The following is a 15,899-nucleotide window of genomic DNA, read 5'->3' on the forward strand; positions in this document are numbered from 1 at the left end:
GTATGATTCACAGGGAGAGAGAAAGCAACACTTAATTCTCAGGATGTCTTTATTCTGCATCTACATGCTGCTTCGTCTGTCTCCACTCCACATCTCCTGCCTGATTGCCATTAGCTGTTAATTGTCGAGATGGTGTTTGATTTGAAAAACTCTCAACTCAAGTGCTGTAAATAGTATTCAAATGGCATCTGGTCTCTTTACAGCGCCTCGGGCACTGAAACCATCACCGAGACACTGCTGTGCTGTGCATATCAGTGTGCGTGTGTGTGTATGTCTGAGATAGTGTTCAATTTGCATAAGCCACTGAGATATTATGCAGTGTGTGTTCATTGTGGTTGGTGGAGCATAGCTGCATGCTTGTCTGCAGTCTGTGCGTCTCCATGCTGACAGGTCCATCTTAAATCATGCTGCTGTGAATCTCCTCCAAACACAGTGACAACAGCATTCAAACCACAGAGAAAAAAAACAACCCATGGTGCCCATCAAGACTGCTGCTTGTTTACCTGCTTTTACACACTCAACACTCAACTTTTATTTCACCCAGCTCCATCCACCCTTTATATTTCATGTATATGTGACTGGATGCAATATGTCTGACCCTAGGGCCTCTGGAGACCAGGGGCATCATTTATAAAACTGTGCAGAAGATTCACGTCAAAAGGTTGCGTATGAACAATACACAAAGTGCTTACGCACAAAAATATTCTGATTTATGATATACAGTGTACGCACACATCCCACACTGATTTCCCTTAATAAAAAGCAATCTCCAAATTTGGCAGAGGTGAGTGAGCTGCTTGTCCCACCCTTAAAGACCCATAGTTGCCTAAATATTCAGGGAAATTCTCTGTTTTCCTGGTCATAATTTTTTAAAGGTTAAAATCGATACTTGAAGATGTTTCGCCTCTAATCCAGTCTTCTTCAGACTGGCAGGGAATCCCAGCTATTTAGGCCCCATCCCAAAACCAATACGATCGCCGTCCACACCAGTGTTTTAGCTACGGAGTTGCTAAAGAGTTGATCCCTGTGTATATTAAAACGACGGTGTAAACATAAAGCAGATGGTCTATTCTGTAGTTAGATGATTTGGCGAAAGAATAAAGAAATACAGACACAACAGATCTTTTTGAATGTACCAATAACTGCTGGGACTGTTACTGAATGTAACACAGGAGTTAAAAGCAACTGTGGTGACGATATTTAGGGGAATTACGTTTTCTGACGGTTCTTTCAGAGGTGTGTCAAGCAGGCTACAGACTCTTTTAATGTCATTCAGAATTTTTCAAAGTAAAAGCTCAGTTCAACTCTTGTACTACATTACAGTAAACAAGCTAAAACCACTAAAGAGGAAGTGATTTTATGAGTAACTGTTATGGTCATGACTGAGATCTATTTCAGCACCGCTATTATTTATTTATTTATTTATATTTTTTGCTGCTATCAAAGCACCATAATAAAATGAAAACCTCTGTGGGGTCGTTATCAAGGTGATGGATACCACTTGGTTCATTAGTGCTCCTGTCCAAGTCAACGACCGTCATTGGCGTTGTCACGAGGCCAAATGTGAGTGTTGTAGGTGATTAGTAGTGCTGTAGCACTCCTCCCCTGTTGAGTGATGGTGGCTCTGTTCTGGTCAGTGTTAGGCAGTAACGCGTTACTGTAATAATGTGACTTTACCCAGTAACTAGTAGTATAACTAATTGCTTTTCTAAATTAGTAATATTATTACAGTTACTAATGCAACATCCTTGACGTGAATCCACGACTGTGCGGCAGCTCAGCAGCACCAAACTTTGTTGTTCATGTCGCTGATAGCCAAAAATTAAAGGAAGAATGGAGAACGAGGGAGAGAGGCGTTCTTTCCACAGCTGTAAGTAGCTGCTGCCATTATTGTGTCACAGTCTAAGATGCAAAGAGCATTGTCGTCTATTGTAAACTCTGTGCGACCAGCAAAAAGCTTTCAGTGCGAACATTTCTACATCTGATTTATTTAAGTATCTGCTCACAGCAACGTGAAACTTTCAGAAAGACACTCCGGCACTGATGCTTGGACTCGTCGGGAAAGAGTGGCGTTAACGTAATGTTTTGTAACTGCTCTTGTAAACAGGCTACATGTGCAGAAAAAACAGCTGTTCAAAAGTGGGGATTTACTTGCTTTATTTTTTTTATTTCAGCTGGTGGTGTAACAAAACGTTAGGCCTAGGCTATATGCTTTGTAAAAACCATTCTCCTTGCAGCTGTTAACAATATGATATTAGTGCACCTACTATTAGGCATTATCATTATTTCAGGTAGAATGGGCCAAAAAAAGAGATTTAACTGACACCGAAAAGTCACAAATTGTAAAATGCGTTTGAGACTGATGCAACACTCTTGAAATAGCTAAACCTTTGAGGCGGGGCCACCGGACAATCAAACAAAAAGCCACAAAAAGCTCATGGAAAAGAAAAGACAAATTAACTGGAAAAGACTCGAGTAGAATTTAAAGTGAAGCTGCCAGGAACCCATTATCCTCCAGTGCCACCATAATCCAGAACTGCAACCTACCTGGAGTGTCCAGAAGTACAAGGTGCCAAGTGCTCAGAGACACGGCCGAGGTCAGGAAGGCTGAAACACGACCACCACTGAACAAGATTCTCAAGTTGAAGCGTCAAGACTGGGCAAAGAAATACCTGAAGACAGATTTTTCAAAGGTTTTATGGACAGATGAAATGAGAGTGACTCTTGATGGACCAGATGGACGGGCCTGTGGCTGGATCAGATTAAGACACCACCATGGTATGGGCTGCTATTATTAAGGATGAGCTAGTTGGACCTTTTCAGGTTGAATATGGACTGAAACTCCACTCTCAAACCTACTGCCAGATTCTGGAGGATACTTTCTTCAAGCAGTGGGACAGGCAGAAGTCCTCAGTTTTCAAGAAGGCCATGATCTTTATGCAGGACAAAGATCCATCACATGCATCCAAGCACTCCACTGCTTGGCAAGCCAACAAGGGCCTCAAAGATTCCCAAATAATGTCCTGGCCCCCATCCTTGCCTCACCTTGAATCATATTGAGAACTTCCAGCGTCGCCATTACCTCACAATGTGGTTTTCAGTCTGTAGTGCACAACCATGTAAATCCTGTTTCCACACTTCAGACCAAAATATGGGTTATGGCTGAGAAAATTATACTTTGACAATTTTTTCTTTAATACAAAAAAAGGCAAAATGAAGGATTTTGCCCTTCAAAAACTCAGTTCTGAATGTGAACGCATGCCTGAATAATGGGAGACAACAACTTTGAATGGAAGCCACATAACCAATAAGAATTTATTGTCACAAGCACAATTTGTTACACAAAAATAATGGGTCACATTTTCACAATTTATACAGGTCTAAAACTCAATGTACAATTAACAGACTAACTAAATACCAATAGTTAAATATGTACTCACATTGCGCACAATATCATTAAAACCTACACAAAAAACATGTACTGTGTGAAAGTAACACGAGTCGACAAAAAAATCACATTATTTACAAAAAAAACATCAATTTGCGATCTTTAGCAAAAGGACTCTGATGTCTGTTCAAGGTTCTCACATCCGTCTGTCAGAGACATTATACAATCTATCATGTAAAAGCTCCCCGCTAGAAAGTATTATTTAGTCTCTTAATAGTTGAAAAGATTATAAAGTAATAAAGTCAAGTAGCCAGAGCTGAAGAACACCAAATACACTTGTAAATACTGCACTTTGCTTGGACAGTATGGCGGTTTTTCCCTTTTAAAGCAGGCTGGTGAGATTAGCAGTTATCTTCATGAAGTGCACTTTAAGCCTTAGCTTAGCAACTGCCTGCAATTAGTTTTTTTTTTCATTTATACACAGAATCATACTACACTCGCATCAGGTTCTTCTTTAGAGTTGTGGACATCACTACATATAGGTTACATAATAAGTGGTGATGGATGGAGAGAGTGAGGGCCGCACTAGGTGGAGGTGGTCAACTACTATTGGTCCTATTGGTCTTACTATCAGTACAGACTGATATCCTGTCTGGACGGAAACCAGGGGCCAGCAAAAAGAAAAGAAAAGAAACACAGAACTAAGCAAACATGAGCTAAACATTACATTGCTGTGTGTCCACTTTGTTCTGTTTTCTATCAGTCACTGTGGAATTATGTGCACATGAACATGTATAAAGCACACTGACTTGTTCTTAATTTGGCACTGATAACATCCACTGGTGTACCCTAATAAAGCAGCCTCTGTGTCACATGTGACACCAGCAGGTCAAATGTATGACCCAGTGTCTTACTGCCACACTGCTGTATGAACTGGGTCACCTATATTAACTTGTGTGCTCACGCCACAATATAATCATACTTTTGAAGTATGATTATATGGAGCACAGAGCCAGACAATGTTTTGCAAGTATTCCCCCCTCAGTCAACATCACAGTTGAGCAAGAACTCTGACAACTCCGGGCAGACATTTCTGGAGTAATACTGGCTTAAAATCCTCAACAGATAAGTAATGATTAAAGCAACATTATGTTGTATTTTTATCTTAAAATAACAGTTTCTAAATCATTTTGATGCTTCACTTGTAATGGTCACCAATACTACCTTAATGTACTGCTGATGTGATGAACATCTTTTTGTGTATTGTTTTTCCTTCATGTTAAAAAAACTGTATATCAGAGGCCTTTGGGGTAAACACAGAATGTAGGATGGACTATCACTTGCTATTATTATATATTATGTTATTCCTTTCATTATTGTTTGCAGCCTGGATATGTGTTAAAAGAGTGGGAAGCAGTGTTGTCAAAAATTATCGATTTTATGAAACATATTGATTATGAATATTTTTAAGGGTTTTAATACTTATTTTCCACAGTATCGATACTGAAAACGCACTTCTCTTCTCCCGACAGCTACCTGACGCACACACCGCTGCAGCGCTCACGTAGCCCCACCTCCTCTCACTCATAGTACCATCTTCTTCCATCTTCATTCCGTCACTCCTTCGTTTGGGTTGATTCACGTTTTTTTCTGTCTTTTGGACACATAATTTTTTTCCTTATGTATGTTGTGATTGGATTCTAGCTGTGAGTGCGTCAAGTCTTTCTGCCTGCCTGCCTTGCTGTGCTGTGATTGGCTAGTAGTACTACTCATCGACACTGCTGATATTTGGATAATGTAAATTATATATAATATGAATATAAATGTTTTAAATCTTTATATCTATAGAGGAAGTGCAACACAGTTGTAAATATGAAATTTAATAGTGTATTTATAACCATCACATTTTTCAGAGAACATTACACTCAGTCCTGAGCCAAATAACAAAATAGGTAAGATGATTTAAATGCAATAAAAGAAACTGTACGGTGCAAATTTTGAGCATTACACACTTAATTTCCTGTATTCGTTTCTGCACCAATTTATGGTGGAAATGTTTTTATGTATATAAAGGGAAACGCAAAATTCAGGTGGCAGGTGACAATTCAGAATACATAGTGTCCCCAGTGTAAATGGTACCTATGATTTTGGTTTGCTGTGACTTTACTCTTTTTGGGTAGCTTTAGTGATGGTCCGTGGTTGCTGCATTTGATTTGGAATAAGGTCACATAAATTAACTGATGCTGTTCTACTTAACACACAGTATTAGTAACTTCACCTAATTTCTAAGATCAATTGATTTTGTAATTAAATTCAGTCATTTAATAAAGGTTTATCAAACATCAATATTTTTCAAGGTATTGAATCGAAGTTGGAAAAACACTAGTGGGAAGTTTCAGAGGGAATCCCAGAGACATGCGCCATGCAACAGTAATACAGAGCCCACTTATATGTTGGGACTACTGCATCATCCCATCGGCTAAACGGATCGAGGCTGTGAAGAGACCAAAGAAGACTTTGAAGGAAGCGAGGAAGAGAAAAAGAGTGTGACTGTAAAGTGACTGGACAAGAGTAAATATCAGACTAGTTTTTACTTGTTGAGCTAAAAGAGCTGAAAGGACAGATGCCGAGCTGTTGACCAGTCAGTAATAACTTATCAGCGGCTTGCTGTGTTGTTGCGCTTGCTTGATGTTTGCATGTATTAGCAGAGTTGTCGACTCGAGCAAAATCAGCCAGAGTTTTCACAGACAGAGGTTTAGCCGCTAGGTATAAATCTAGAGTTGATGTTAGCAAAGTTACGAGATAACACACTCAGACATCAATAAAATTACTGTAAGTGCTCTTGCGTCGGTTGCTGTCTAGCTTTGTTGGCTAACTTGCCAGTTTTAAGCAACATTATGCTGGTGGAGAGCCGGAACAAGGCAAGCAGTAATATAACTGCGCTCAGCAGCCTATACGGACACTGCGTAAGCAAATGGCAGAGGTGAAGAGACTGAAGTGGACGTTGATGGAGGGAGCTAACAGAAAAAGGGAGTGACCAAGCCAGAGGATGCAGAATTGGCGAGAGCTTTATGAAAAATACTGCTGCAGGCCAGACGCCTCTGAATTGGCTTTCTTTCTGTTGGACTAGTAAATTCTGTTGTATTTCTGTATAATATTGCTGTTTTCCTGTAAGCAAAGTTGTCAACTTGCTAGTTTTTCATCATAATGTAATCAAATCAAATGAACATGTACAGTTGTCCTTGTTTAGACTGTAGTGAATTACACTGTGAAACAGTAGGATGCCAAAATCACACAAAACATCTTACATAATGTTGCTTTAAGGTGTTACTGTGTCTTTTTACAGTTAAATGAAAAGTGAAGATACTGTGCAGTAGAACACTACATTAACACTGTGACTAGGACTGAAAATGATCTAATAACATAGTTCTTGTTAAGTCAATAAAAAAAAAAAATTAGGTCAAATTTACTGCAACATGTTTCAGTTGTTCAGAAACATCAACTAAAATAATCCTACCAACAGACGTGCTGGCAGAGTCAAACTGGGCTTGTCCTTATCCTCAGACGCTACTTTGTGTAACCCCTGTTTAGAGAATAATACGACTAGTGTCAGAAGTGACATGAAATGCATTATGGTAATAACTGTAGTTGAAACATGCTAGCAATCACACTTACTACATGGCAGTTCCTCTCATTTTGTGGATGAGAGTAGGAAATGTTTTGCTCAGTTTTTTACTCAGACGTAAATATTCCATCCTGAAAACAAGCATATATTCTGGCAGACAGCAATGCACACATTTGCAGTTCTGTTCTGTGTGGCTTATGAAATATAATAATTGCAGACATATATATGATATCATGTGGATGTAGATTTTTGGTGAAAACCTTTAGTTTTGCTTTGTCAAATCTGAAAGAGAGGAAGTGTAAAATCTTAATATAATAATACTGGTACTAGTCTCAAATCACAAATCCAGCTATCATCACCTGACAGACAGATGATGACTCCACCATTTGTTGCTGATGATGACTCCACCATTTGTTCAAAGAGCTTGAGACGACGTCCATCATTGCGACGACGGACAGCTGATACAGGTTGACTGACGTTCCTTCCCTCTGAGCAGGGTTGCTCTTTGCAGCCATGAGGTACATTTATGTTCACAGACATACTGCAGGCCTTGGAGCCCAAACATTAGTGCACTGTGTATGTGTATGTGTGCGAATAACAAGTGTACCTAGACATACACTGTACTGCACATCAGCTGTGTGTTGGTGATCCAGCAATAGAGAAAAATGAGACAACATGAGAGATGAGTGCAAACATCAGTCCAGGTCTGAAAGGGGGAGTGATGGAGAGAGGGGGGAATTACTCAGAGAAGGGTGGGAACATGCCGAGATCAGCGAAGTCCTCGATGTTGTAGTTGGCTGTTCCCTGGGTAGGATCTCCAGCCATTGGTAACATGTCCTGCAGAGACACAGGAGAGGGGGGATCCAAGGTCAGGGGCGTGCTGAGGACACACAGCTCTTATCAGACATATCACATATCTGTGTATACTGGTCTGCCGCCAGCAGCTGGAAAGACGGACTGTGTGTGTTACCTGGAAAACTTCTGTCTGGCCCGGGTTAGGGTGTGTGTGCTGTTCCCCGGCCTGCTGGGAGTGATGCTGGTTCTGCCACTGGGACCAGACCTCACTGGGGCGACCCTGGAACTGTGCTCCACTCTGACTGCTCTCCCCCGACACATCTGGAAACACATACAGGGACAATGTTATGCCATGACACCAGCTGTGCAAGTCCAGTTAGGGTCATCAGTGAAGCAGCGCAGTTTGACTGATTACATATCTGATCTAAAAAGAAATCATTCAAATTTAACTTGTGGAAAACGTGTGGTTAAGATCAATCGGTGAGTGTGAAGCAGGAAATGTATTTTAGCAGCAATGGTACAGGGGTGATCTTTGTGTCTCAAGCAGTGTTAGTTTCTAAACAATTGAGAAAAACTATCATTATTGAACACTGAAAAATCTGAAAAAAGCTATTATATATTTCTTTCCTCGGCACATCCAGCACTCCAAAATTACCATAATCAGTGTGAGTTGCAGGTAAATAACCAAACAATCTAACATGAGTTCTGTTTAATCTAAAAGTAAAAAATAACTTCACAGCACATTCAAAACCAGACTGTGGTGTTGCACTTTAGAAAAAACACAAACATCTCTAACTCCAGTAATCACGAGAGAGCACACCGCATGAATCAGCTGGCAGGTTAGTCTACATACAGACTATTAGGCTACAGATGTGATTAGCTGCCCTGACTAACAACACACACACAAAGGCTAGTCAATTTATAATTAGGGGCATATGTCTGGGAAGCTGGCTGACTTTGTCATTTGCAAGTATATTGCCTGTTTAGAGGAAGCAATGCAACTTTCTGCCTTTAGTAGTTTCCACCATGCAAACTCTTCTGCAACAATATTCACCCCTGTCTTGAAACAATTTTATCTTTCTACCCTTTAGTTTCTTTGCTGCCTGTGGTAAGTCTTGAAATATGCATGCTTTATTTATTGCCAAGCCCAACCTAACCTGTGCTTCTATCACACACTGTTCTCTTTTACTGTGATATGATTTACTTATGATTGATAAGATTCTGTTGGCAGACAAAAAACACACACACAGAGATTTACTCAACAGACCAGCCAGTAATAAATGAGGATAAAAGATGAAGATGAGGGCTCACCAAAAGCTGTGCTGCGGTTTGTCAGTCCTGAGTAGGCGTTGCCGCTGGGGGAGGAAGTGGCTGGGGACGACAGGGGACTGTAGGAGGCTGGGTCGGTTTGGTAGCTGTGACCAGAACCAATACCAAATGGACTGGACTGGGCTTTACTGGACTGGAGAGCACAGATACTGATTAGATATACAGCAGATCAGGGTTGTTGCAACCTTGAGTACTGTCAGCTCAAGGTTCAGTCTCATACAGGATACAGGGTTCACAGATCAGTGCACATTCTTTTTAATCAGCTTTCCTGAAACTATTATTTATGACTTCCTCACAAATGAAATGTACAAAAAATTGAAAAAGGATCCGACACTGTGACACATTAACATTATTTTCATGACTTGGCCAAACTATAAAATTTTAATGTTTGAAAAATGTGCTCTGCCAAATGAGCTTGATCCAGCTACTGTGTTCATGTAACATCATTTTCTAACCGGTAGCAGCTATGGGGCGAAATTAGAAAGTCGCAAATGTGTATTGCATAATCTACAATGTGTACAACAAAATCCAGGGCTAATTTCAGGCTTTACTGTTAGCAGAGACAAGCATTTGAAATGATTCATCTGAGGCTCATGGGTATTATAGTATTTTGAAGCTGTCTGTCATGCAAAAATTGCTGTCATGCTACTGGTTCTAACATAAACCTACATGACTGACATCCAGGAGAGTCCTATGTTTCTGTTAAGCAACACTGAGGATACTGTTGAATGAAAACATTAAATTGGAATACAGTATGAAGAAAAACACTCCCGGAACCAGCAGCCCCTGCCACTTTGCAACTTTATTATTACTACTCGTTGTGGTAATAATCTGTGTCTGTTCAAGAAAATGTGCATGTGACGTTTGAGTTATTGTGTGGGCTGCAGCTGTGTTTCTTTACTTTACTCCTGTCATTCAAGCATCTGGCTGTTTTTAAGAACATCGGACCAAAATACATTTTGGGGCTTGGTATAGTTAAAAAACAACATGATGACTTAGTGGCACAGTCTTCTGTCATTCTTTCAAAACAACTCTTCTGCCAAATGAGTAAATGTAAATTGTTTTGAGAAGTGCACCAGTGTGTGGAAGATGCTTAGCACATTAGGGTGCTTGGGGAACACGCACACACACATACAAAACATGGCAAATAAGACGAGTCCTCCTGTTGTTCTGTGATCGGGTACAGGAGGAGCAGATAAAATGAGCTTGGCAATCTTGGCCTCCATGGAAGTTGCTGACTTTATTATTGATACAGAAGGCAATGGTTCTACCTCAGTTACAAACACTGCTTGTGTGTGTGGTGGTAATGGCGCAGTGGATAAGACACATGCCTTAGGTGAGAGACCTGGGTTCAATTCCCCGCGCACACAGACAGCAACGGACCTCGCGGACGAGGACTACTTCTGTTTATACGACTTTCTGAAGTGAGCTTGGCGGATTCGTTCCACACATGCACAGTAGATCGGTTGGTGCCCTGGTACTGTAGTCGGCCATAAAAAACGTGAGGCACCAGGACGTCTGCACAGACCCTACGCGTACCCCCTCTGATGACGATTTTTTCGTCACACAGACCCTAGCGGACGCAGAAAGTATAATCCTTGTTTTAGTTGCTCTAGGCGTGCGACCTCTGACATACTTAGCAATTGTAAGTCGCTTTGGATAAAAGTGTCAGCTAAATGAATAAATGTAAATGCGTGTATGTGTATTTGACCTGTTCCTGTTTCACCTGAAACCTCAAAGTTGCAGACTCGTTGTAGACTACACAGTCATGTAGTATTAGATGAACTCAAAGGAAGAGTTTCCTCACTGTCACATCACAGATGACATGTTTTAGAGACATGTGGTGGTTAGGAAATGGTTTCTCGTAGCTTTGGATTGAATTAACAGAGTGCTGGTAAAGGGATAAACTAGATGTGAATATGCTGCATAGTAGAAAGTAGTAATTGTGGCAGATTATATGTAAGGTAATAACTAATTCATGACAACAAATATATATATATAATTTTTTGCCTATTCAAGAGAGCCCTGTTTACCATTAATATTATAGCAGTGACATGAGATTTAATATATGATATTATTATTATTATTAGTAGTAGCAGTAGTAGTAGTAGTATATTGGTATTTTTTATAGTTTCTGTTTTGCTGGCCCCCACAATACAAACACTATTTAATTTAATGTTCATTAGTAATAGTAGTCTAATAGTAGTATAATGTATAACATCAGATATTTGTAAAATGTTATCTGTAGTTTTATATATTTTACTCTTATTTATCAAAACTTTGACATATTTTGTTATACTTTTGTTCAAAGTACTATTTATAACAATAAAAAAGTTTCTTTTCACACTGCATTATGTCATGGTATCTTGGTATGGTCTCAACATAACAAATACACAGGTTAATCTTTGTTTATGTTATGCATTTCTTAAAATAAGGGGGGAAAAGAATATCAGCCGATATATTGGCATATTGGATTTTAAAATCCTCAAATATTGAAATCGGCATCGGTCTTAAAAGTATGAAAATATTACCTGTCCAGAGAAGGGGGGTCGGTTGCCTGACCATGCCACCTGGCCTGGGTTGAGCTGTCTGGAGATCTGAGCTAGATTCTGATTGGATGAGCCTGATGGCTGGATGTCGTTCACACCAGGGACATGGATCACAGAGGAACTGTGTGCACAAAGACACACACACAAACAAAGAAAAAGAAAAGTGAGAAATATGAAGCTCAGTCAGGCTTCACTTTTCTCCAGAGACACACTGAGGCCTAACCAGCTGAGTTATGCATGTAACCTGCTGAGCATTCCATGCACTAACACAGATCACTGACATGTACCTGAAGCTTTTTCCAGAGTGTCCCTGCTGGAAGGGAGAGCTCTGCGAGTAGAGCTGCTGTCCTCCAGCTGTAGAGGAAGGAACCATCATCTTCTTATCTCCAGCTACACACACAAACACACAGACCAGGGTCAGCTTTGATTAAAAAGAAAGCTAAATCAGAAACTGTCAGGACATATGAGGTGTATGCAGATGTTGTCTGTTTGTGTGAGTGTGTGTCCTACAGCCAGAGATGCTGGTGTACATCTCAGCAAAGCGTGGGTCTCTCTCCTGGGAGAAGAGGGCTTCTGTCTTGTCAATGCTCTTCCCTGCCTCATGGACTCCACCGCTGACACTGGCCACAGGAACCTGAGGGTAGGGGTGAATGTGGGGATGGGCGAGGGGTAGGAAGGGGGGTTGATGTTACAGATTATTTGACTCAGGTCACAAAAAATAACACAAACTATCCACACGCCTACCCAGACAAAAATAGTCTCATTAGCTAGGATTCCATTCAAATATTTTTCATGTCAATCATCAGGGTCAGCTTTTTAGCCAACTAGCCATGCAAAAAAGTCCTTCTTTCGTGATTGAATAAACATATAGAGATTGTTATTAAATAACAATTCTATTTTTGTTTTTACAACCTGGGAACTCTGAAATATTTTGCAAGCATTGTAATATCTATCTATCCTGTACGCAGGATAAGCCACTGATGATGGATGGATGAATGGATGGAATATCTATGTGCACATTAATTGCACAACAAACATGTACAACTACAAAACAAGTGTTCTGTTTATGTATCTCTGCATTTCTTTACATGAACAGCTGCTATACATAAATATGTGGTAATTCAATATATGAACAGCTTTTTATGAATATAAGACACATATCTGTCTGACTATGAAGGTGCCCAGTACATCACATACAATTTGAATATTATTTAGTAATTATATCCAATGACAGATCTTCTTAACCAGTTAAGTGGGGTAGTGAAGTGGCTCTACAGCAGAGGGTTACCTGGGAAAGATCGTAGGCAGTCAATCCATCTCTCTGGTGAACCTCCAGTTCTGCCTGCTGCTGCTGCTGTAGCTGCCTGAAAAACACACCAAATACACCATCAGCAGCTCAGACTACAAATGGACACATACAGTATGTTATTGAATTGAAGCTACCTCCATTTTAAATCCAATATAACAAGATAACTATCATGATAAATAAATATTTAAACGTAGATGATGAGTGTTTCTTGGAGCAGGAGGCACTGAACCCAATGACACAATAAACCCAGGAGAAGTAAAAAGGACAAGGGGAGAAGAACAAGGGGAAGTACAGGCAGAAGAACATCAATGACACTTAAGACACGTAGAATCTTAGCAGAAGTTTGTTTGCTTTACGATTTCTGGTAACAGGACGTCCTGACTTATTTTAAGAAATATTTTCAGACTTCTGGTGGAGCAAGCAACTAAGATGGCCGCGTAGGGGAATCCGCTATGAAACCGTTCACCGTACCCCCTCCTTTATATAGTGGGGAGAACAAGTATTTGATACACTGCTGATTTTGCAGGTTTTCCTACTTACAAAGCATGTAGAGGTCTGTCATTTTTATCATAGGTACACTTCAACTGTGAGAGACGGAATCTAAACCAAAAATCCAGAAAATCACATGGGTGATTTGTCTGGATTCATCAGCTTGTTAGCTCAGCTGCGGTATCCATCTGTGGTGGACCAGGACCCGTGAGTTTTGTTTTGCCTGGTGTGTTGGTTTAATAAACCCTGGAACTGAATCTCTGCTTGCAGTGTCGTGCATTTGGGCTCTCACCTGCTTTGCGCACCCTCGACCATGACACAAGACCAAAGCCTGAGTGTCATGGTGGACACGGCTACCAAAAAAATCGCCCAACTTCAGGAGAAAAAAAATACTTACGCTAGCCGCTGTCATAATGTCCATAGAGTTGGAGTAGTGGAGAGTGCCAAAGGAGGCGACAAGTTTATGCAGGCATCTCTGGAAGAAGCATTGGATAATGAAATGGGTCTGGACTTTTGATTGACCGTGCCCATAGAGCAGGTCAGCGGGGCAACACAGACCAGCATATCCTGGTGCGTTTCCTGAGGTTTGGAGCCAAAGAAGCAGTGCTAAGGGCAGAACTGGGAGAAGGAGCGTGTGGAATGGAGCATCGTTGTTTCTGTTGAATGAACTGAACGACTGATTTGTGGAGAATCTAACCGATCTAACGATGTTCAGCATGTCCATAATGACATATTGAGTATACGTTTAAATATTAATATTTGTATTAACGATATAAGCAGCTTAGAAGCAGCTAAAGCGGTGACCACGCGGGGTTTAAGAGGTTTGATACATCCAAAGAACTTCTATAAAAACCAGACCAGCCGTTTAATGGAGGCAGGTGTTTATTTTTCAAAATGTGTTCCAACACCAGGCCAGTAAAGGAGGTAGGCGCCAATTATGCCAGCAACAGGGATATAACTCAAATGAAGATGCTATCTGAGCTGTAGGGTCCAACAGTTGATAATATTTCAGAGCGAAGGGACATGCAGGAAGCTCTATTCTCTGTGGCTGAACTCATTTGAATCTAAAATGAATGTAACAATAGAAATAAGCAAAACACAGCAGATTAATGACATCATTTCTAATGAAAATGGAAAAGACCAGATGGAAGGTAGAAGAAAAATAAATGCACAACATGATATTATAACTGTTTTTTGATGGAACGCGGCACAATTTGCCAAATGCAGCATATTGTCAGTTATCAGCCATATTCATAAGAAACTAATTGGTTCTTAATATCAGAAGAATGGTTTAAAAGAATTTACCACAACTGCATAAAAAAAATCTGCATGCGATTAGACAATCTACAGACAACTATGACTCACATTATATAACTAATATATGCATCATATTTGACAATAATTAAATGATCACGATTCCTGGGACAAGATCACACCTCATCTCTAATATCATTACTTCTTTGGCAAAAGCATTTCTATCATTTCTATCACTATTCATTATTTTCACCTTTATTTATTATTGTCACTGAGCTCTCTGTCTAGCAAACTCATGGAAAGAGAGTACTACACTTCCATCTGCTTCTGAGCCTCGTGATATTCTGACCCATTTTTTACACCAAACTCATAAATCTATCATATTCTGTTAATACTCTGGCTGCCACCTCAGCCTGAGGAAGCTGTTGGCAGACATTCATGTCTGTAACATGCATGTATATACACACAAGCACGCACAAACACAGACACACGTGTGACTGAAAGCTATTAGCTGAATGTTGACATTGGTAATTAGTTGAGCTCACGGCAATCCTTAACTCATGATGATAGCTGAGACCTCATGCAGAAGGAACATGACATTGAATGTTGCCATGTGGAGACTGAGGAACGTTGACTACACTACTTACAGAGTGAGTCTGTAAGCCTCTGAATCCACGCTGATCAGCATCCAGATGAAGGGCTTTGCCCATGCAATGTATGAACAATTCCCTTCCTAAATTCCTGCCTGACCCAACAGTGACACCTCTGCACCCAACTGCAAAACACCTCTGCATGCCACTAGCTGTACAGGAATCTCATTTACTGTCCAAACAATGTCACCTTACGTTATAAATATATAACGTAAGGTGACATATATTTCACTGGAGTCTATGGTGATTCTTGCTTTTGAAGCCAACCTAAAGTGGCCATTTTCTGGCACATTGTTCAGTAAAGTAAACCTTAACACTTTAAAAGCTTTACCAAGCTCACCTGTGGCCTGCTCACTCTAGCCTGCTATTTATTTATCCTGTGTTCTTGAACTTAAGTTGTCTGCTGCCTTGTTAGGGCCCGAGCACGACCGTGTGAGGTCCCTATTGAATCTGCTCGGATTATATTTTTTTTTTTTTTTTTTTTTTTTTTTTTTTTTTTTTTTTTTTTTTT

At 40.2% G+C, this 15,899-nt stretch overlaps 1 protein-coding gene across 1 annotated transcript in view; it reads right to left on the reverse strand.

Annotated features, from left to right (window-relative positions):
- Nucleotides 1-3,290: 3,290 nt before the first annotated feature.
- arnt2 (aryl-hydrocarbon receptor nuclear translocator 2) overlaps nucleotides 3,291-15,899 on the reverse strand; it is a 72,794-nt gene continuing 60,185 nt past the window's right edge. The window contains exons 13-19 of the mRNA XM_046073131.1: nucleotides 12,975-13,050; nucleotides 12,197-12,320; nucleotides 11,974-12,076; nucleotides 11,669-11,807; nucleotides 9,120-9,270; nucleotides 7,984-8,129; nucleotides 3,291-7,850 (exon numbers count right to left, since the gene is read on the reverse strand). Of these exons, the coding sequence (XP_045929087.1) occupies nucleotides 7,752-7,850; nucleotides 7,984-8,129; nucleotides 9,120-9,270; nucleotides 11,669-11,807; nucleotides 11,974-12,076; nucleotides 12,197-12,320; nucleotides 12,975-13,050 (838 nt within the window). The 3' untranslated portion in view covers nucleotides 3,291-7,751. The remainder of the gene's footprint in view (nucleotides 7,851-7,983; nucleotides 8,130-9,119; nucleotides 9,271-11,668; nucleotides 11,808-11,973; nucleotides 12,077-12,196; nucleotides 12,321-12,974; nucleotides 13,051-15,899) is intronic.

Source organism: Micropterus dolomieu, linkage group LG17, assembly GCF_021292245.1.
Source record: "Micropterus dolomieu isolate WLL.071019.BEF.003 ecotype Adirondacks linkage group LG17, ASM2129224v1, whole genome shotgun sequence".
Lineage (NCBI taxonomy): Eukaryota > Metazoa > Chordata > Actinopteri > Centrarchiformes > Centrarchidae > Micropterus > Micropterus dolomieu.